This window comes from Neomonachus schauinslandi, chromosome 10 (genome assembly GCF_002201575.2).
Source record: "Neomonachus schauinslandi chromosome 10, ASM220157v2, whole genome shotgun sequence".
NCBI classification, from domain to species: Eukaryota; Metazoa; Chordata; class Mammalia; order Carnivora; family Phocidae; genus Neomonachus; species Neomonachus schauinslandi.
This window is the reverse complement of record NC_058412.1, coordinates 35,703,387-35,725,099: the sequence shown is the minus strand read 5'-3', so window position 1 is coordinate 35,725,099 and position 21,713 is coordinate 35,703,387. Positions and strand designations below refer to the sequence as shown.

Genomic DNA, 21,713 nt, shown 5'->3' with positions numbered 1-21,713 from the left:
CAACTCATGGGCCCTCCATTTGCTGCACCCCTCCCAGGCAGGTGTGGAGAAAGAAAAGAGTGCGCCCAACAGAGGTGGATGCACCAAGGTGGTTCAACACCACCCACGTGTCCCGAGAATAAGGGAACAAGACAGACCTCTGTCCGAAGGCTGAGAGGCCACTTCAGATTCGGGCTCCAATGCAGTATTTTTACGGCACGGCGGAAGGCAGAATTAAGCCTTCCTTTCAAAGTGGATTTGGGGGGGGTGGGAACCAAGTGCCAGGCATCAAAGGCCAGGTGAACCTGGAGTTGGATGAAAAGCCTGGATGCCCAGGAAACCGCCGCCTAAAGCCCCGCCCACGGCTCGTGCCAATTGCCACGAGGGCTGGAGCTCCGACACCTGCAGCCCAAAGGGCTCAGCTGTGAGGGGGCACGTTCCCCACCTGCGGCGCCTGCTGACAGTGCACCTGTGACCACGGGAGAGTCTGCAACCAGAGAAGCCCACAGCGCCGAGGGGCACAGTACCTGTCTGTGCTGTGACTGGTAGTCCTTCTTCAGAACACTTGTAAATGACAAGCCCATCAAAACCAGTGAAAACCAAAACCACGCACGTCCCAGGGAGGAAGCTACTGGCAGACAAGACCAACTGGGCCGCAGATGCCACAGGCAGATCCTGACTCATGTTCTGACCCAATTCCCTTTCATCATGAGAATACACTGGACCAAATCTGTGCATCGGCCTCCAGACAGACCAGAGGAGCATCACAAAAGGAGAAAAGGAAAAATACAAGAAAAGAGTTTTAAAATTTTGCCACAGATGTAACTGAATTTAAGGAGGTAAGTAAGTATTTACAAAACGGGAGTGGCATATCAATACAGGCTGATGACAGACCCTCTGCCCCTTTAATCAGTTTCGTTTCATAAGAACTTTTTTGGTATTAATAATGATTAAAAAAAAAGCATGTCAAAGAGCCAATGGCAGGGAAGGGAGGGGGCTATCTCATACCTCTCCCGTTTAAAAATTCTGTACAGTAATTTAAAAATAAACTAAGGCAGCTTTATCAATTAGCTGGCTCAGTTTCCACTGCAGAGTCTATATAATCCTCTGAGAGTAGGCAAGAGGTTCTTAAAATTTTAGTACAAAAATCATTCATGAGTTGGTTAAAAAGTTTCCATTTCCTTTTTGAAAAACCTGTTCTTACTAAAGAAGGTGGAAGAAAACCCACACCACGTGTAAACACCATTCTTACATAAAATCCTGCTCCAAAGAACCATGATTTGTACTTTTTTTTTTTTTTAAAAAGAATCCTCCCTCATTTACATTCACAACAAACTTCCATTGGAAATTCTGCCATGTGGCGAACAGAAAGGTCAAGTCCACGTGCAGTGCGGCGTCCTCGGGAACGCGACGGCCGGCCTCCCCGCACGCCCTCTCAGGGAAAGAACCGCGGGCTGCATGGCAATGGCACCTCTCACACCGTGGTGCCGGGGCTTGTTGGTTTTAACAAGCGAAATGTCTGCACCCATCTGGCTCCGCAAGGAACCCGTCGTCACTGCAATCTCCACACCAGGCGGACGATGTAACGTAACAGTCGTAAGATAATCATTTGGGGGTGGGCTTCGGCTGCTTGGTAATTATTCAAAAAGACCTGAAACAACAATAGGAAAGCTTCTTAGTTTCTCAGCCCTCGTGTTATTTTTGGGTGGGGGACGCCTATATTTAAGGGAACCACCAATCCCATTTTCACAGCTACGAAGGGCACCCCTTTACAAGTGCTGCACCTTCCGAGCACGGGTCCTTCCCCCGAGACTGCGAGGCCGAAGTCCTTCCTACCTCCCCCACAGAGGGAGACGTCGCCACATAAGGAGCAGCATGCCAAATAATCTGCTTCTTTACAGAAACCAAAAGGATGCTTGGAACCGCAAAGACAATCCCTGAATCTCAGTTTGCCCCTCTAAAAAACATGTATTCTTTCTATGGGCCATGGCATCATTGGCCAGAACCGCCTCGATCAGGGGATGCTTCAGCCTGTGTGCAGGTGCGGAGGAAAGCCATCCCCCAAGTCAATGGAGTCGGCGTCCCATGGGAAGAGGTAGGGGTAGAGGGGACACAAGAGAGATGTGAAGGAACTGTCTCACAACCCAGGTTATTAACATTCAAATACGCGACTCCCCTGAGGGTGAATTTCTGATAGCTGTAGTTTACTTGAGAAACCAGTGATTTGGGGTAATTTGTCCTAAGAAGCTAAATCCAGTGGTGCACGGATGCACCACCGCGCCTCTGGCTGCTGGTGGGCGGATCCACTATATAAACACGGGTGGCTCAGCACTGAGTCCACGGTCACACACACAGGCGGGGTCAACCCCCACCTTCCCACCCCACGTGGGGAGCAAAGAACAGTGAAAAATTTTTAAAAAGGCCTCTTTGCTAGTGACCACCATGTTCATGACAAGAGGAGAAACTGTTCAAAAGGCAGTTGCTAGATTAAAGGTGTCCGAGGTCCTCAGGTCTTCCGGAGGGCCCACCTGTGAGTTCTCATCCATTCTGCAGGTGAGTGCGGTGTGTAAATCAGAGCAGCCAAAGGTGGCAAAGGAGCACACCTGCCTCTACGCCAGGAGCTACAACCCGTCTCACGGTTCCGGTCTGCAACCTACCCTCGTTAAGGTTGTTTCCTTAATGAGTCATCTACGCCCGAGACCAGTGCTCCGCTGTTTGGGGCTCTCCATGAAGCCCCTTCTCAATCGGGCAGGTGAGGCTTCCAACACAGCCTGGTGGAACCACGGGCCACGAGTGGGGCTGGGAACCGGCGTCCCCCATCACACACAAACACTGCACGCAGACACCAGCTGCGAGCGGAGCCCCTGCCTGTGACTGTTTACACGAGCTCGCAAGGACTTGTCTGACAGGACGGGATTGTGATAAGGCCCGGGCGTTTCCCGTTCTCCTTCCATAACCAGACTGGAGGAAATCGGCTTTCTGTAAGCGATTCCTGTAGAGGCGCTCCGTAACCACAGTCTGTGATTTTTATCTGTTTTACACACAAGATTGCTTTGTTTTGATTTAACTTTCAAAATTAGTTTGCTTTTTCTGTGTGAGAATAATTTAGGGGAAGGTTAATTTTAGTTGAGACTAATATTAATAGGTTGAAAGAGGCTTATTCAAAATAAAACCACGACTTACTAAAATGAAGAAAGCACACGCGGGGCTAAGCAATCACTTCAAGGTGGGAAATCTCATGTCAGCCAGGTGTCACTACCAGCCTCAGTACGACCAGAGAATGTGGTCAAAGTGACACCAGTAAGGGGACAGGGCCACGTTAGGGACAGGTCCCAACTGCTTCCAGACCTGGCAGCGTCTGAGAGGAGACATCTCCCCCCAACCCTTTGCGGACATTGGGTGGACGGCGGTAGCTGGGACGCTGAAGAGTCTCATCACGAGATGAATCTTTCCAAGTTTTTTAGGGTTCTGCCTGCATCCCAAACGTCAAGGATGTGGGGGGTGTTTGAAGGAAGCCGGGGAGGGGGTGGGGGCCATGCAGGAAATTTTGGCAAAAGGAACACACCTGATCCCTGACAAACAAGAAAACGCTGCAAGTACTCAGGAAGGACAGTGGGAGGCCTGCCCTCTCAGGCAGCGCACATGACAACACGGCACACGCTTTTAAGCCAGCGAGAAACTGCTTTTGGACAACATTCAATGGAGGAAGCCATTACGACTGAACACCAAGGCCATGCCAGTCCCGAAAACCCTTGACTACTGGCACAGCTCAGCGGGTGCGGCCCACGGCTCAGAAAGAGCTGCAGGACAGGCAGACTCGCTGCCCTCTAGCACCTGCAGCCGTCCACGTCAGCTCACTCACAGGAGCACGCGGTAGGTGCCCGATGACACCAGTGTGGGGCAGGCGGTACGAGGGTGGTGGTGGGTGAGGCCGGCCAGCCGGCCTCCAGCTGTCGGCGCTGAGCACACATCAGCGCAGCCAGCCGCAGGTCTCAGTCTGGCCTCCAGCACTGTCAACACACACAGTTCTGTTGTTTAACCCCCCGTCTAATGTACTCTGTCACTGCAGCCCTAGCGAACAAATATACCCGTTCATGCTTAACGAACATTCTTGGTCCTTCCCTTTTTAAAAAAACACTTCTTAGATCAGACTTGTGTGACGCCGTTTTAATCTAACTCATAAAAGTACTTTAGGGAGATATATTAATGGGATGCATTTGGGTAAAGGAGATTTTAAAAAGAAAAACTGAATATGCTACTAAGTACAAACAATTCATGCATTAAGGTGATCTCTTTTGCTCACACACACACACACACACACACAATCACAAGTGCTTGATGTGTAGGACCCCATCCTGTTGGGTCTTTTTATCTCCATGGTCTAGCAGGAACAATATTCTTTGGGGTGATTGACTTTTATGGCCATCCCATATGTCCAGAAGATGACTCCTTCAACATTCAGCTTTGTGTCTCCCCCCAGGAACCAACTCCGACAGTCCATGCTCCTCTCTGGGTCAGGGGCTCCCGCAGCCCCGAGGCCTGCTTGCACGGGACAGGGGGTGTGCTGGGGCCCGACTCTGAAGGCTGTGTCTGCACCCATTAGGCCTGGTGGGCAATACCTGTGTCTTCAGCAGCAAGTGCAGAACAGTGACGCACAGCCCAGCCCAAGGGCTACCGTGGGTGCTACCAACACTGACAGCAGTCTGGAAGAAAGCCACTGCCACCGCCCTGCCTCTGGAATCAGGAGTCAAGTTCCCACTGTGCAGGCAAAGAACACCTACATATTCCAGTAAAATGGGAGGCCTGTGCCGAAGTGGAGTCAAGATGCGGAGGGGGCCTTCCTGTCGAAAGAAAAGTGCAATAGCATCTCTTTCTATGAACCTTACACTCTGGTGACGAAGAGCCATACAAATAAACAGGGTAACAGGACAACAGCAATGCACAGGTAAATAAGAGGCAGGGAGAGCAGCGCTTGCCAGAGAGGCAGTGGGGCCCCGGGAGAGCCAGAGCAGGAAGGCGCAGAGCTGGGACAGGCTTCCCTGATGGACACTCAGGTACTCTTCCTGGAAGATCTGAAAAATATCCCTGGAGACAGTGTCAAGAGCATTCCGCAGGGAATCCCCAAACAGAGGACATGGGCTCAAGCTGGGTGGCAGCTGGGGATGGGGCTGCACCAAAGGAACACCCTTGAGCAGGTTCTGGGCAGACTTACCAGGAGCTGGGCCACTCTGAGCCACCGTGGCCCTGAAACACAGGACTTGGGCTGGGGCTGGGGCTCCCTCCGTCTGCAGCAGCCAAGAGGAGGGAGGATGACTGGATACAGCACCAGCCGCCACAGTGGTGTCTGCACAAGGACCACCTTCAACTTACACTTGAGACGACCAACCAAGTATCGGAATTTAATTACTATTTTAATGCAAAAATAATCAGAGCAAGACATCCTCCCCTGCCCAATCCAGGGAAGCAGGTATGCAGATACAAAAAAAGACCCTGACCCGAGGTTGCCCGGAGAAATGGTCAGGGTAACCACCGCACACAGCTCTGGAGCCAGGTCCACTCTCCTGCAGGCAGAGATGAGCCCAGTGTCTGAAAAGCCGCCCAAGATACACCAGGCCTTCGGACTTTGTGCGCCCTAGCCCGGGGTCCGGAAGAGTCACTCACTGCCACCACTCAATGAAATGACGTGCCAGACAGACCCCTTTCCAGTCTTCACAACAATGCTGTGGGCCAGTATTGCTCTCCTCCACATTTCACAGATGAGGGGACAGACCAAGCTTGTGGACTCAAAATCAAGTCAACTCAGACTTCAGCATAGGGTAGAACACACAAGCTCACCAATCCACGCTCCAAAGGCTGGTCCAAACCCCACTGGGCCGAAGGACTCAGAAGGTACAACACATATACATTCGCATTACTCAAGGGAGCTTAACCATAAAAACACACAGATGGGCCCAGTGCAAAAAACACAAAAGAGAGATCAGAAATGACATCAAGAAAGAGAGACTTACCCTGGGAACCTGAGATCTAATGCCAAAGAGCCAGAGTTTAGCTAAGAGTTTTCTGGCAGTCAAAGTAACCCGGGAAACATGGCCCGATCTCCACCATTATATCCGAGAGCTCAATAGCAAATTCTAAGAGACAAACGAAAAAGCAAGGAATACCAACAGAACTCTGAGACACACAGAAATTTTTAAGCTAATTTCAACACTGAATATCTAAGAGGTCTTAAATTTTTTTTTCTCCCTTTTTAAAAGGATGTATCTTTGGTAACATGTTAGAAGAGACGGAATTCGGGACTGTGAGACTCAGACAGGGAACGTCTGCGCCAGATCGGCAGGTGCGGACATGTCACGTGGGCGTCTGGATGTGCCTGCTTCCCCAGGGGCCGTCGCAGCATCTCCCAGGAACAGGGCTGGGTGTTGTTGCCGTAATCCAAGGTGACCGGGCTGGGGGGCGGGGAGCAGAGAGTGGCCCCAGCGATCCTGATGGAAGACCACCTCTACCCACTCATAACCCCCATCAACCTAAATAGTATTTTTCATGACAAGTGACAGAGATGAGAGAGGAAAAGGGCCTGCCCGTGTGGGGCATCTTTGGGAAGATGTGGGGGTCTCTCCACCTGGGCCCAGATTTTAGAGCAGGTTTGAGAGCCCCCTGCCTTCAGGTGCCAGGCCGCTGCAGTGCTGCCCAGCTTCACTTTCTGCTCATCACCACGGCCGCGGGGGCATTTGCATACCTTGTGCCCAACTCACTAGGATGTCAACACAGCTGCGGAAAGGGTGCTGGGAGCCCCTCCCCCGGATGCGCTGCTCCCGCTCGCGGGGCAGGGGTGAGCTTCCCCGGCACTGGCCGAGCCACCGGAGCTGCCGCTGACCTGCCCAGGCCCTGCAGTCACAGGAAAATCCCATTTGCACGAATCCAACTCTCCTTCGTTTTGATGCATCATTTCAAAGAAACTATTACAGTGCAGGCTTTCTGTAGAGCAACCTCTTCCTTGGTTGACTTCCAGTCAGGCCCGGTGTGCCTGGGTTTTCTTCCTGCAGGGCGGCACACCCCTCCACCAGGCAGATCTCTAACCCACTCGCCGGCCCTCAGACCCCCGACCGTCGCCTGGGAAGTGTGGCGCTGCACGGTGACCACTCACAGAGAAGCCAGAGATGGTTCTTACAGCTCCCGGGTGGGTCGGGGCTCTATCAGACAAAATACAAGCCTCAGAGCGAGAATACACCGTTCTGAAATGCCCCAGCCTCAGAGAAATGCTGATGAGATGTAATGCACTGTAACCACAACCCGAACCTCCCTGCTCTGGTTCAGCTGGGAGAAGTCTAGCGAAGGATGGTGAGAGACGCCTGCAGACGCACCTCATGCGCATCTTCATTTCCTCCTCCAGAGATTAAAAAACCCCAGTCAGACCTCTCTGAAGTCCCCCTCCGGGCACCTGCACCTCTGAACGGTTCTATGTGAGTGGCCCGGGTCCCCCCGCTGTGAGGCAGGCGTGCAGGTGTACCCACCTGCCACAGACGGATGGAGCATTGGCCCCAGGCAGCGTGCATGAACACCGCCGCGTCCCGGCTGATGCCCACCCAGCCATTTAAACACACCCCAGCGCCCCAGCCTCCTGTTTGCGTACACCCAGACACAGCATGCATCAGTAGGGCCCAACACAAGCAGGGTACTGAAAGACAAGTGAACCAAGTTAGCAGCATCTCTCTATAAACTCCGAAGACCAACTGAGAAATGTTTCAATTATGGTTCAAAGAGACACCAGAACGATGGGCAAACGATGACAGCAACTTCTAGCTCCGTCCCTGAATGTTTCCCTGTGACCTTCGCCACATCCCTAGGAGATGGAGAGAAAATGGGGCTCCTAGAGGACATAATGGATGGACTCAGGATTCAAGGCCTCACCCCAAAGTTTTCACACCTGTCCACAAGCCCTGCTTTCCCGTAAGATCATACTTTATCCCCAAGTCATGGAAAACCCTCGTTCAGAAAACCTGCCGTCCACAGTTGCCATTGGGATAAGCTGAACCATGTGCTGTCTCGAAGGTCTCAGGGAAAAACACAAAGGGCTGAAGCCATAGGAAGGATGACTCTTGGATCACACAGGCTCCAGGGACTCCGTGATGGGGGGCGTTGGAAGGCACTTAAAACCACAACACGGAACTACCTCCTTCAGCTCCAAGGGAAACACTCACTGAATCTTCAAACTGGATCACAGATCAATGACGGGCACTAATTCATTTAAGCTACTCACAACTGTTTTTGCTATGAAAACTGTCATTCTATCAAGTCATGGGCAACTCACCACCTCATGAGATAGGTCTAGTTTTAATGCGGCATTTCATATGCAGATTTTCCACTATTCTTTGCTCAGACAGTAAAAGAAAGTGGCTCATTTATTAAGCTTCTATGTTCAATTAATGAGGGCCTCAAAAGAATGTTGTCAGGGAACACATATCTCTGGGTTTATGTTCAGGTTATGCTATTCCCAAACAAGCTAGCTACCGATTAGATCTCTCCCTTGTACATTCTCTACAGAAGATTATCATTTATAAAACCAGGAATCAGACAGCACAGGGAATTCACATCGTAGGAAGGACAGCAGAGGGAGACTTCAAGTTCATGTATCGTATATGAAAATGCAAATGGGTGACACTTCCAGTAAACTTTTGTTTCCATCTAAACCGGTCTGCGAGCCATCTACCTCTCCCTCTCTACTTTGTCTGGTTTGGTGCTAAACTTCAGTTGGCCTGCAGTTCAGTCTACTCATGCCTGCACATGCCTGGGACAGAAGAAGTAGGAAGCAGGCAGTGTAAACAAAAGATACACTGTTTCTTGGGATCAAAACAATGAAAAGGTTTTCATTCACTTCTTGGCCCATCTAGAGGGTCTGATGTAGCTTCACGTGCTGCTGCTCACCCAGGCCACGGCCAGGACATCCCCAAGTCCCTGTCAACCAAGAGCAGTCTGGCTGTGCACAGAGCAAACTGTGCAACCTGACTACAAGGCCTGGGGGAGGCCACCAAAGGTAAACAATCACAGCCTTGGTAGGGGGGGGGGGGGGGGGGGAGCAGATGTGGGGTAGAGGATGGGTCTAATTACCCTAAGAGCACATGTTCTGATGTTCTGAAGGGCCCAGCACATGCTCCACAGACTTGGACTGCATCCTTGGCCCACGGCTAAGAATCCTATCCAAGTGGACACCATCCCCTGAGAACGGGTGGTAAGCACACAGTGTTCCAGGCTCCACCATTCAGCTACACACGAGCCACTCACCCTCTTCATAAAACAGAGATCTAGCGTCTCTGAGAAATCTTCTTCCCTACTAGCCCACTGACCTCCACGCTCCCCAGCATTCCCCGAGAGCCCAGGCACAGGGGGCTGGAAGGGTCAGGGCTGCGTGTGGGTGTAGGCCATTCAGCAACAGATGCCTTCTGGGAGCTCCACCACCTCCACGGGCCCTTGGGTTTTTTCTTGTGCCACGTTCTAGACGTGCCTGCACGACCGAGGCCCTTTAATGCTTAATGACAGGTGAAAATACACCAGGGGGCTGCCACGGCCAGATCTGTGACAATCTGAGGATCAAAATAAGTACTCAAAATAATGCAGAGTAAGCCTGTTGAAATTAAACAGGGACCCGTGAATTTAGGCTGATTAATGGGATAAACATATACAATGGGGAAAGGAAGTTCTTCATCCTCTACACACACTTCTTTTCCATTTCAGATGGACACATGCTGACTTTAGAGTGGTAGGACCCACCTTTGACCAGAGTCAACATCACCAATAACAGGACAAATGGCCTCCACGTGCCTCCCGAAGCAATGGATGGGAGAGGACACGATGTTGCCCCTGCATATTCCTGCCCAGAACACAAAACTGGAATCTCATCCCAAGGAGACATCAGACAAATCCAATTCAGGGAGACTCTCTAAGTGTCCTGACCCTTCAAAAATGTGAGGGTCACAAAGACGGAGGAATGGTTCCGAATTAATGGCATCAAAGCAACAAGACAACTAAATTGAACGCATGACTCTAAACTGAATCCTGGGCCAGAAAAAAACTTTTGTTTTGTTTTGTTTTTTTTTTTTTTTTGGCTACTATAAAGGACATTTTTGGCACAACTAGTAAAGTTTGGATGAAGTCCACAGATTACAGAACAGTGCTGTCACACTGCTAATTTCCTGATTTTGAGAATTACACTGCGGTTATGTAAGTGAATATTCTCATTCTTAGGAAACACACACTGATGTATTTGAGGGTAAAAGAATATCACACCTGTCATTTATTCCCAAAGAGCTCAGAAAATGGTATGTGCACAGGTACAAAAGGGGGGGAACATTAAAGCGAATGTGGCAACACGGGAACCGTGGGGAGCTCGGGTGGCAGGTAGAAGAGGGTTCTCTGTGCCATTCTTGCAACTTTTAGATGGAAGTCTGAGATTATTTCGAAACAGAAAGTTACAAAAATACGCCAGAGACTTGGAGCGGTCAGACTTACCAGACGGAGGGGGACACGGTCACTCTGCCCTGGTGGGGTCGTTTGGGGGCAAGTACACGGAGTCACAAAAGAAAAAGGGGAAACATGCACTGGGACTTTGCGCTCACCTGTGCCTCTCTCATCTCCTCCTTCAAGGGCTCAGACTCCACAGCTCCGTTTCATACGCTTCCCCACTGCCCTTAAGTGGACTGAACACATGACAACTATACGACACCTTCCTCTATTGCTCTAACTGAAAAAATGGGAAAATATCCTGTCAGGCTTCGCAAGGCTCATGGCAGTGAAAGACCAACACTTTAGAAAAGCTACTGTAATAGTATTAAGCAAATAAAGACACTCAATATTTACAATGCTGAAATCCATTATAAAGCAACCATCATAAAGCAACCATCATAAAGCAAGGCGGGGGCTGTACACTGCTCAACAAGAAGTAACCCCCCTACCCCCCGCACCGTGAAGACGGCAGGTGATCTGAATGCCCGATTTTCTGCTACGGCCTCCCATTTCCTCCCCAGATTTCTACCCCCAATAAATGGACCGCCAGTGACACTGCAGACTCGGGATTATTTTTAACCAGCAATATCAAGACAGGTGTCTGTAGCTTTGGGGGTCACTGTGTCACTATCCAGAGTCTGGTGTTTTGAACGGGTTATTTGCATAAAATCTGGAGAACATATTTGCCTTCATTACAGAAAAATCAGGTTATAAACCTAGAGCCTGTCCCTACACCTCCCCCAATATCCCCAGCCTACTTAGGAAGCTACAGTCCCTTAAATTATTAGTGACCGCATTTTGACATTGGTTCATTTTTTTTTAAAGAGATGCAAAATAAGATTTACAACCAGAAAATAGTGTGATCCTGCGATGAAATTAACTTACATTTATTTTACCAAAAGCACTGTGAACAAACAGGTTGCATCTCATTTGAACAGATAGATACGACCATCTCCAATATCCTCTTAAACATTAAACTGTGAAATAACACTGGGAGAAGAGGAGGGGAGGAAGGATAGAACCTGCTAGACACTGTTCTCTCACCTCCCACGGACAGGCAAGGCAATGAAAACAACCCCACAGCTTGCGTCCCATTTGCACGTGACTAGAACTGTCCACCTCGTCGGCCTATGCTGTGCACCAACCCCCACGACACACCTGGCCCATGTCTTATCGCTGATCACACAGGCCACCATGGAGGTGCATCAACCAGGTCCATCTGGGCAGGCCCAGGGGGGAACCTTATAGAGTCACCAATAGCCTGTGTAAGTTTAAAGAGAAACTTATACATAATATCCTTACAAGACATCTAGCTCTGTGGCCTTACAAGACATCTAGTCCCTCAGAGTGGAGCTGTGTGGGCTCTTGGTGTCCAGAGCTTCTGGACTCTGAAGGCACCAGGGCCCCAATAGCCTCCTCTCTTGGGCGGCCCCCTCCACGTCAGATCTGGCCCAAGGACATCTATGAGCCCCTTCAAGACACAGAAAGAGGAGGCCCCGCACGCTGGTCAGTTCGCTGCTTAGGCTCATCGTGAGAGGCCACTCTGCCATCTTTCCCTGCTGAATTACGGAATGCCCCCCAGAATCAGCCTACCCTCTTCAGTCAGCATCAGCCTCCCTACCCCAGCATGAGGTCATCATGAATGCACTGGGGCCCTGCTTCTGACCAGTCCCTCCTGGTCCACCAAGAGAGGTAAAAGTCCAGTCACACACAGGAACACCAAAATCCCTTCAGGGAAACCAAGGCAAAGGAGCTGGGGGTAGGGGGAGAGTAACTGTAGTGGCAAATTATGAAACAATCAACCTTGCAAAAACAATTACCATTTCAGAGCTAGGTTGGAAAGGAATTTATACACCGTAAATGGCAGATGTAGGATGCTGGATATTCTTGCCAGCTAAAGACGGCCATATAAGAAATTCCTAAACCCATTCATCAATGTGACAGTTCTCATTTAATAATAGAATCATACTATAGCACATTTCCCATCAAACACACACGCACACACATGTGTGCACACATACAGACCCATAGCAAGGTATGAAGAGGATCCAATGTGAATTTTCAGAGCATCCCTGGCTCCCTTACAGAGACCCTATACTGAAGGAATAAATGAAAGACCCTCTGCAAATGGGAGGATGTCTCCATGTGTGTCTAAAAAAAGCTTGAAAGGCATTGAATGGACAGGAAAACAAGGACTCAAAGCAATTAACAGGTAACATCCACTTACTTAGCAACAGCTAGCTAAAAAAGAGACCAGCGTTTAAAGCAGGACACAAACACTGGGGTATTCTAAACATGACCTATCCTTCCAGAAAAAAAAAAAGGTTCAAAAAAAATCTTGAAGGGATACTTGTATGAAGCTGTAACGTTCAGAAAAAAAGGAGCCAGAAGACCAGTAACAGAGTAAGAAAGAATGACAGTAACAATTACAGCTTTTTCTACAAAATAAGATGTGTCTTCTTTTTGGATAAATCAACAGAAATAGCCTCATACTTGGTTGTTTGGAAAAATGTAAACAAGCCAAAATTACGTTCTATCACATCTTTGTTAGTGTACCCTTTACAGGAAGTACTCACATACGCTCATACCAGCCCTAATTCCCAGAGTTAAAGCCTACACACTTTGGAAGTCTTCCATGGGCAAAAGGTGTCCAAATGGTAGTGGCTATTGCCAATGGGCAAAACCAACAAAATACACTGTGTCTACAGAAGAAGACATAGGGTTGGTTTGTTTTTTTTTAAATCAACAGCACACCTTAACATGTAAGTGGCAGTCAATTCAGGGTATAAAATTTTTATGCCCCAGATCCCAGACTCCTGGTTAATGGCCTCCTGACAGCATTCAAGGACAGCACCACGGACTGAAGGGGGTGGCTCTCCCGCTCTGCCCGTCAAACACTGCAGGACTACTGCCGGCATCGCCCCCCTGGGCTGAGTGAGGATGGAAATTTTAATAGGTCTTTACCTTTGACCCCAACTGCCCAAAAGGAATGCAGAAACCCTCTACACGGATTCAAAATTACGTTACTATTTATGTGGGAATATGTCAAAGCAGGTCCATAACCCCTTTCTTAGCATGGATGTCCCTTTGCCACCTTGTACGATATCCTATTTAATTACCATGACTTAAATTCATCCATAAAACATTTTCAAATGGAAAATGGGAACGGAGAAACAATGGTGGGTCACACACAGGTAATACCTCGCATTTCCATTATTACTAGTCACCTTAGGGAAAAAAAAAATTGTGGGGAGGGGGAGGGTGTGAGGAGAAGGGGTAAATAAAACATCATTACCCTCCTTGGGTAATATGCATTAAATTCGTCTCCAATACGCCGCAACTCTTGTGCAATCCATATCTCCGGGCGTGTATCTGCAGGTACGGCCTGAGACCGCCTCATGGAAGCTGCATCAGAACAAACAGAACAAAAATCACATTGTTTTCCATAGAGCATTTAGCACGTTCTAGAAGCAAGCCCATCTCACACACTCTGTTTTGTTTTTGGAATCTCCCTCACTTTAGGACTCTGCACTATGTGATGGTGGTAGGGTCCTACCTCAATTTGGTTAAAGAGTGACGGATGAATAACTGACTTTTTCAAAACCGGACACTCAGAATTGCAAACCTTAAAAACGTCCCGGCCAATTAATTACATGCTTCCATTTCAAAATAAACTAACACAAAAGTGGTACAATAAAGATGACCAAAAAAAAAAAAAAATTCATACTTGAAACAAATAGAACATAAAAATTCAGGTTGTCAGCAAAGTAACTACTCTGATCTTCACACAAGGCAGAATTCCTAGGGAAATTTCAAACATCACACAGGAATTGGAGATGAAGTGGCTGTCCCATCTAATGCTATAGAATAAGGGAAAACCTGAGAATCAGCAGGCGACTTGAATGAGCTCGTTTCTACGGGAGCAGGTGCAGACACCATCACTTACAAGTGCTACCCCACGGCCAAGTTAAGGCATACCTGTGTGTTTTGTCTCAGTATAAATGCGGCCCATAAAGGTGGGTTGGATTCAAGTCTGCAAGACCCATATGGGGAGAGGAAATGTTCTGGGTGAAGGAGCAAACGCATTTTTGAAAGAAGAGGGAGATGTCCCTTCCCATTAAGCTGTCACTAACATTCACACCCAGTCCACTCATCCATTTGTTGCTGAAACCATTTAAAAGCCATGTGAAGGGGAGCAAAACTGGGAGTTGTCAAAAGATCCCAAAAGGCACCAGGAAGATGGCATTCTCCACACTCAGGAGAGAATGGTTTGGCATTGTGGGCACAGGAAAAGAGACGAGGTTCTTGGGCTTGTGACTTGTTAACTTACTGTTAAGCATGGGCACAGTGTACTCACAATTAGACACACGTGTTATGTTCTGACCACAGCAAAATATTTTAAAAACCTGTAATGATCAGATTTCGCAATACTATGCATATGGCTTTCTGTTTTGTATTTTTGCAAAAATATTTTGTATGTGGGGTTTCTGAATTTTATCGTTTTAAGTAAAACTGATGTTGATTCGTAGCTCTATAAAAGCACTTAAAAGCGCACTCTGAAAAAATAAACTGAGTTTTTACCAAGTCTTCTCAAAACTCTTGTCTACCTTCTTTGCCCCCCAACCCCCACCCACAGGAATCCAACAATGACCCCACACAGAGAGGGAGTGCCTGAGAGAGGATGGGCACTGAGTGTGTGTGTGTACATGCGTGCACATGTATGTGCAAAGAAGAATGCACATGGATGCTCTCCAGAATTATCTGTGCTCTGTGAGTAAGCCAAGGGAAGATTCCTAAAGGAAGCCCTAGGGGAGAACGTGAAGGCTGACCACAGAGAAACTTCTAGGATAAGCCAGGCACGTCCCCTGAATACACCCCCCAACCACATAAAAATTACTTTGACTGTATCTTTGCCACATAAATAGTTTTATCATAGCTCCGTAAAAGCCTATTTTAAATGGCTAAAACTGGCAGGAAACAAAATTTCAGGGTAGATGTGATGCCAGGTGGTGATATAATAGTTCACCTCCTTCTTTTGGGTTTGCAGCGCTTTAAAGATTTAGTCTGTCAGAGGTATCCAATCATTACTATTCTTTTTATACTATCAGCAATCAAGTGGTTTTTTTATCCCAACTTCAGAAGCTGTTAAAAAAAGTCAACTCACCCCTGAGAGAAAGGAAAGCTCTTTTCTTAGAATGCCTACTACACCTCAGAGCCTGAAGGTTTGGTGCGAGTCATTTCATACCATCCTGCTAACCGGCCCCGCAGGGACATAGCTGCCCCATCCACAGGTGACCAGACCAGCAAGCAGGACACCGTGTGGCCACCTCAGAGCTACTGCCACACACCCCTTCTGGGCTTCATTCAGAGCCCCCACTTGTTTCTCACTCTACAAGGCTCTCCTGAAGAGTAATCTGCTCTCAGGGGTACCCAGCTGGCTCAGTAGGTGGAGCATGCGACTTGATCTTGGGGTTGGGAGTTCGAGCCCCAGGTTGTGCATACAATTTACTTAAAAATAAAATTTAAATTAAAAGAAGGGTAATCAGGGGCACCTGGGTGGCTCAGTCGGTTAAGCGTCTGCCTTCGGCTCAGGTCATGATCCCAGGGTCCTGGGATCAAGCCCCGCATCGGGCTCCCTGCTCAGCGGGGAGCCTGCTTCTCCTTCTCCCAGTCCCCCAGCTTGGGTTCCCTCTCTTGCTGTGTCTTTCTCTGTCAAATAAATAAATAAAATCTTAAAAAAAAAAAGGGTAATCTGCTTTCAATCCTAGAGTCAGAAATGAAAAAAAATACCATTTATCCAAAAAAAAATGTGTGAAATATAGACTGTGTGTCTTATAAAGATGGTAGACAGGTTAAAAACAACTGGCAAGTTAAAGAAGAAGTCAAACTCTCTCTTTTCGCAGATGACATGATACTTTATGTGGAAAACCCAAAAGACTCCACCCCCAAGATACTAGAACTCATCCAGCAATTCAGTAATGTGGCAGGATACAAAATCAATGCACAGAAATCAGTTGCTTTCTTATACACTAACAACGCAACTGTAGAAAGAGAAATTGAAGAAACGATTCCATTTACAATAGCACCAAAAACCATAAGATACCTCAGAGTAAACCTAACCAAAGAGGTAAAGGATCTATACTCTAGGAACTACAAAACACTCATGAAAGAAATTGAAGAATACACAAAAAGATGGAAAAATATCCCATGCTCATGGATCGGAAGAATAAATATTGTTAAAATGTCTATGCTACCCAGAGCAATCTATACCTTCAATGCCATCCTGATCAAAATTCCAATGACATTTTTCAAAGTGCTGGAACAAACAATCCTAAAATTTGTATGGAATCAGAAAAGACCCCGAGTCGCCAAGGAGATGTTGAAAAAGAAAAACAAAGCTGGGGGCATCACGTTGCCCGATTTCAAGCTATATTACAAAGCTGTGATCACCAAGACAGCATGGTACTGGCACCAAAACAGACATATGGACCAATGGAACAGAATAGAGAACCCAGATATGGACCCTCAACTCTATGGTCAAATAGTATTTGACAAAGCAGGAAAAAACATGCAATGGAAAAAAGACAGTCTCTTCAATAAATGGTGCTGGGAAGAAAATTGGACAGCCACATGCAGAAGAACGAAACTCGACCATTCTCTAACACCATTCACAAAGATAAACTCAAAGTGGATGAAAGACCTCAGTGTGAGACAGGAATCCATCAAAATCCTAGAGGAGAACATAGGCAGTAACCTCTTTGACATCGGCCACAGCAACTTCTTTCAAGATACATCTCCAAAAGCTGGTGAAACAAAAGCAAAAATGAACTTTTGGGACTTCATCAAGATAAAAAGCTTCCGCACAGCAAAGGAAACAGTCAACAAAACAAAGAGGCAACCCAAAGAATGGGAGAAGATACTTGCAAATGACACTATAGATAAAGGGCTGGTATCCAAGATCTATAAAGAACTTCTCAAACTCAACACCCAAAAAACAAATAATCAAGTCAAAAAGTGGACAGAAGAGATGAACAGACACTTCTCTAAAGAAGACATACAAATGGCTAATAGACACATGAAAAAATGTTCATCATCATTAGCCATCAGGGAAATTCAAACCAAAACAACATTGAGATACCACCTTACACCAGTTAGAATGGCAAAACTTGACAAGGCAAGAAACAACAAATGTTGAAGAGGTTGTGGAGAAAGGGGAACCCTCTTACACTGTTGGTGGGAATGCAAGTTGGTACAGCCACTTTGGAAAACAGTGTGGAGGTGCCTCAAAAATTTAAAAATAGAGCTACCCTATGACCCAGCAATTGCACTCCTGGGTATTTACCCCAAAGACACAGATGTAGTGAAAAGAAGGGCCATATGCACCCCAATGTTCATAGCAGCAATGTCTGCAATAGCCAAACTGTGGAAAGAGCTGAGATGCCCTTCAACAGATGAATGGATAAAGAAGATGTGGTCCATATATACAATGGAATATTACTCAGCCATCAGAAAGGACGAATACCCAACTTTTACATCAACATGGATGGGACTGGAGGAGATTATGCTAAGTGAAATAAGTCAAGCAGAGAAAGTCAATTATCATATGGTTTCAGTTATTTGTGGAACATAAGGAATAGCATGGAGGACATTAGGAAAAGGAAGGGAAAAATGGGGGGGCGGGAACTGGAGGGAGAGATGAACCATGAGAGACTAGGGACTCTGAGAAACAAACAGGGTTTTAGAGGGGAGGGGGGTGGGGCGATTGGTTAGCCCGGTGATGGGTATTAAGGAGGGCACGTACTGCACGGAGCACTGGGTGTTATATGAAAACAATGGATCGTGGAACACTACATCAAAAACTAATGATGTATTGTATGGTGACTAACATAACATAATAAAATTAAAAAATAATAAAAAAAATAAATTAGAAAAACACAACTGGCAAGTTACCCAGTGTTTAATCAATCAAGACATTCACTAATATACCCAACAAGTACGAATGCCCATGTGCCAGACACTGTTCTAGGAGGTGCTCTGGGTACAGCAACCAAACAGGCCAAGCCCTGCTCCTGTGGAGTTCACATCCTTGTGGGTTAACTTTCAACATTTAAATGTTAAGTTTCTCTGGACACGACACTACCTGTTTACACAGGTAAACTTTTTACCTGTTAGAACATGAAACAAAAATAACTCCCCCAGTTAATTTCCCCCAACTTGAAGATGAAGCCTACTGCATTCTACTTAACACCTTACTTTACTTACTATGCGTGTGGTTTGGAAGGTTCTGCCTGGCTTATGCTTGGGCTGGTAACTATCAAAGGAGTCAGTCTGTGTCAGAAGTTGGCTTATCATCCAACTAGCACCTAGTGAACATGTCAACCTAGCCAGCAGCTAAGAAGGAAATATGGAACCTTGGTGGCCAAACCCATCCTGTTCTTCTTAGAGATAAATGCTCTGCTGTAATTTAGTGAAGGATGCAAAGTAAAGGTTTCTTCTCTAGACAAGAACAGTTCGGTAGCTTAAATAAACGTACAGACACAGACATATTCCCAAAGTGTGTGGCAGTAAGACACAGGGTGGGAGTGTCTGTGGGAGGCCCAGGAGGCCGCCCGCGCACAGTTTCCTAGGCAACTCTGGTGCAGATGCTCCACAGACCAGACCCCGAGAACACTGAGCAACAGGCGAGAAACCTTGGGGACGTCCTGGAGTTTTAAGTAATCAAAGATAACGGATGAGACCCGGCTAAGCAGACACTGACTGGTCAGAACAACAGATTAGAGCTCTCTAAATGTACTGAGGTGTATTTTTGTTTAAGTTGACTTAGAGAGTAACAACACAATATAATCCAGTAATAACAACAGAAATTAACTTTCACCAAGGAGACTGATCTGCCTGGACTACTCTTATACAGCACGTGTCACCATTTGGCTTTTGAAGAAACTGGGGCTTTTGGTTCTTGTTCCTTAAATCTATAAAGCTAAAATGAATGACAATCATTCATCCTGCAATAAAACCTACCTAACATGTCCACAGAATAGACAATTATAAAGTAAGCTTATTTAAAAGTTCTATTTTGATATTTTAAAAGGCATCCTACTCCTGTATTTTAAGAGGGTAGTCTTAATCTCAGTACAGTGAGTTTTTCAACATAAATTTCAAAGATTACTTCTGAAGTGACAAAAATATCTTCTCTCTTGGAGGTGGGGGAAGCTTAACTTCATCACTAGTTTAATCTTAGTGACTGTCCTATTTGGCCTCATGTCACGTGAGAACCCACCAAAACAAAAGAATGGGGTCTGGCTGACCCTAGAGAATGAGTCTGTCAGCCCCAGGGTAGTGCTGGTCAAAGCTCAAATTCATCTGCTTAATTCTGTGCCACTGTCACCCAGAGCGTGAACCACCACAACGGTGAAGGGTTCCACGGTCTGGTCTTCTAAAGGTGCACCTGAAGCAGGCGGGGCTCAGAGGCAGGGAATACTCAACACACTGGTCTACCCTCACTCTCATAATTCTACCCATATACTGACCCGACTACACCCATTATAATAATATAGTCCATCTATCGAAAAGATACTTTACATTTACATTTCTAGTAAGTATCAAGCACAAATATTTTACTTTCTATCTGCAATATGCTTCACAACCGTAAATGCGGAGACCTGATCAATAAAATGGGTCTCTATTTGAAACAAAAACTCTTATTACTAGTCAAGAAGATAAAAATTTTAACTTATAAGGCAATTTTACATGCACACAGAAAATTCCTCCAAGGGAAAATTCTGGGGAAGTGTCTTTTAGCCCATAAAAAAATGTAGTTTCTGCATTTAAGAAATCATGTCACTCCATAAGCCTGACACTAACACTTAGGGGAAAAAAAGCAGAATAAAATACATACTGATCTAAATGTAAAGACACCCCACAGCAGTAACCTAAAGCCCACGGAAGGCCAGCTCCACTCCTGCAAGCACCAGCCTGGGTTGGGGGAACCTGCTAGGTCCAGACTGTCTAACCAAAGCCACTGATCAAAAATAATGCAACTGTGTCAGACACAGGCAATTCTGTCAAAGGTGTGAAATGTTAGCTGAATTTTCGTCAAAGCTCGTAGAAACAATCTTTTGAGATCCAGAATTTCCTGGTGCCATTATCTCCTACAGAAAAAATACTGAGGTCTAATTAATTCATTTTTCTATACCAGGGTGGGGGAGGGGAGGGATGGAAAGGAGGACATTTTTTAACGTCAAAGAACTTTGAGTTACGAAAAGACGTGTGGTATTTAATTAACAGACTGTTCTGGTTCTGCTACAGAACATTTTCCAACCCATATGGTAATTTCAAATCTTAGAAGCTTAGCAATTGAAAAAATTAATGTCGTGGTTAAGTGGCTGATAGTGAAATCAGGCTGGGGCTTTCAGAAAGGGCTTTCTGTAGCACGGTCAGCTAGGGTGGGAAAATGGGGGAAAAAAAAAGCAAACAAACAAACAAACAAACAAAAACCCCCTCGAGATTCTCAATTCATAGCTCAACATCAGCCTAACCAAACCTTCTGATTTCTCCTGAACGCCCACCTGCCCCCACCCCATTGTTACCAACAGCAGGTGTTAAAGAAATGGAGGTCCCATCACAACACCACTGCCACTGTTTCTACACCCAGCTGTCCTGCTCTGGGAGGGCGGTGACAAACGCCACCGTGTGCGGCGTGTATGTGCGCCGGGGGCACCGTGTCCTACATGTGGGCTCACATGACTGCGGTCTCATGCCGAGCGACAGGACTGGGGCAGCTCTCACTGGCGAGGGGCGGCCACTCTTTTAGTTCCCTGCATGTCCGCACTGGCATTTCAAGTGCGGAACCAGACATCAAATTAAAATTCATGGAAATACGTCACACTACTCTGTTTTCAGATGTTCAGTAATCCACGAATACTTAGGCAGAATCAAGATCAGATTTTAAAGTAGTCGGCATGAATTAAGCTCTGAATATGTATTCAACTCAGAGCTGAGAAAGGATTTTTCGGTCTCCGAACAGCTATGGAATGTAGGACTTTGATGACATGATCGTTTTTATTTTCAACACACAATGGATCATACTTAGACAAGCACACATTTTGCCTGGCACTTACCAGGGACTGTGGGGGCCCTTCCTCTCAACATCTCAGGGTCATCCATCTTTATTCTCCAAGGACAGTCTAATTTAACCAAAAACCATAAGGACCCTCTAAAGGACCATTTCTCAGTCGGCT

General features: G+C 46.8%; 1 protein-coding gene across 2 annotated transcripts in view; it reads right to left on the bottom strand.

Annotated features, from left to right (window-relative positions):
• Positions 1-1,548: 1,548 nt before the first annotated feature.
• The window catches only part of BCL2L11 (BCL2 like 11), a 43,395-nt gene continuing 23,230 nt past the window's right edge, over positions 1,549-21,713 (bottom strand). Inside the window, exons 4-5 of one of the 2 annotated variants that reach the window (XM_044918477.1) lie at positions 13,772-13,881; positions 10,635-10,714 (exon numbers count right to left, since the gene is read on the bottom strand). In XM_044918477.1, the coding sequence (XP_044774412.1) occupies positions 10,703-10,714; positions 13,772-13,881 (122 nt within the window). In that variant the 3' untranslated portion in view covers positions 10,635-10,702. Of the gene's footprint in view, positions 1,631-10,634; positions 10,715-13,771; positions 13,882-21,713 lie in introns of those variants that run through there. The other variant, XM_044918478.1, reaches the window with a different exon arrangement.